We start from the raw sequence: 1,333 nt of genomic DNA, 5'->3' as shown, positions 1-1,333 counted from the left end.
CGATGAGCAACAATCCACCAGGCGGGACAAAGCAAATCGCTACGTGGGGAAAACGCGCAAAGCCCAGTTCGGTCTCCACGCGGGGCACAAATATTGGCCATACCTCTAGCTCGTGCAATCGTTTAGCAATTCCGCGCGCGAAAAAAAAAAAAAAAAAAAAAAAAAAAAAAAAAAAAATACAAAAACGAACGTCAATGTGAACAAAGCACGAACGTCCCGCGAACGTAAACAGAACGCGAACCGAGCGTCAGTTTCACGTGAACATGTTTGGACGCCCGTTTGCATATCGTTACAAACGTTTCAGTCAGCCTTCTTACAAAAGGGCAAGTCGAACTGAGACAGCATATATATGCGTGAAAATGCAAAAAATAAAATAAAGTAAAAAAAAAAAACGGGGCAACCTTTTCGCGCTCTCCCGTTTGTGTGTATTTTTATTTTACACGACCCGCACACCGACTCTCCTCTTACCGCCCGAGCGAGGAGAGAGCCCTTATGTACAAGAACGGTCACGCGCACGACGGAGATGCAAACGCAGTTCCTTTTTCTTCATGTACGCACATGTGTATGTCCTATATGTGACCCTCCTTTCCTGCACAAATGGAGGAGATCTGCGTGTACTTATAAGAGAGTCATTTCTTGAAGGGGCAAGAGGAGAGAGGCACCATTGCACACACTCCTCGGTGAAGGGAAATCCTCCACACGGATGAGACCAAAATGAGGAATACATTTTTACCTACTTAAAAACTTCATTTTGAATTTTTTTTTTTTGTTTCACTAGTTATATGTTACGTGAAGGGTACAGCGACCTGTCCAATGTGGGAGGTGCGAGGTTGGAATTCGAAACGAAGCGGTAAAGGCCATATGCCAATAAAAGTACACACACGTGATGGGGAAAAAAAAAAAACGTTGCACACACGTGATGAGAATAAAAAAAAAAAAAAAAAAAACACATTCACATTTAACAAGTTTTCATCGAACAAATTGGTGAATTCCTGTTGGCGTTAAAATAATCGGGCGGGACTTGCAAAGAGGGGGTGTTGTTTTCCCCATTTATGCTCTACAATTTCGAACCCTTTCTCTTGTTCTACGTTCACCGTGTATGGACCTGCTCCCTGTCCGCCCACTGCGCCAGGACAAATAGAATGGACTTCATTCGAGTCAGTACATTTCTCCCTCGTTGGGCTGCGGCAACCTGTTGTTCACACTCGAGAGCATCTCCTGTCTGAGCGCGATTAAAATCGTTTCGATGGTGTAGTTCCTGTTCCAATTTTTTAAAATCTGCAAATTATTCTTAACGACCTGTGTAGCAGAAAAAAAAAAAAAAAAAAAAAAA

At 42.9% G+C, this 1,333-nt stretch overlaps 1 protein-coding gene across 1 annotated transcript in view; it reads right to left on the bottom strand.

The window, feature by feature from the left end:
* Positions 1 to 1,158: 1,158 nt before the first annotated feature.
* The window catches only part of AK88_00695 (uncharacterized protein), a gene marked incomplete at both ends in the record, with an annotated part of 3,102 nt that continues 2,927 nt past the window's right edge, over positions 1,159 to 1,333 (bottom strand). Inside the window, one exon of the mRNA XM_012478341.1 lies at positions 1,159 to 1,299. Within this exon, the coding sequence (XP_012333764.1) occupies positions 1,159 to 1,299 (141 nt within the window). The remainder of the gene's footprint in view (positions 1,300 to 1,333) is intronic.

The sequence above is a fragment of the Plasmodium fragile genome (assembly GCF_000956335.1).
Source record: "Plasmodium fragile strain nilgiri unplaced genomic scaffold supercont1.5, whole genome shotgun sequence".
Taxonomy (NCBI): domain Eukaryota; phylum Apicomplexa; class Aconoidasida; order Haemosporida; family Plasmodiidae; genus Plasmodium; species Plasmodium fragile.
Note: the sequence above shows the minus strand (reverse complement) of the source record. Positions and strands in the feature narration are given on the sequence as shown.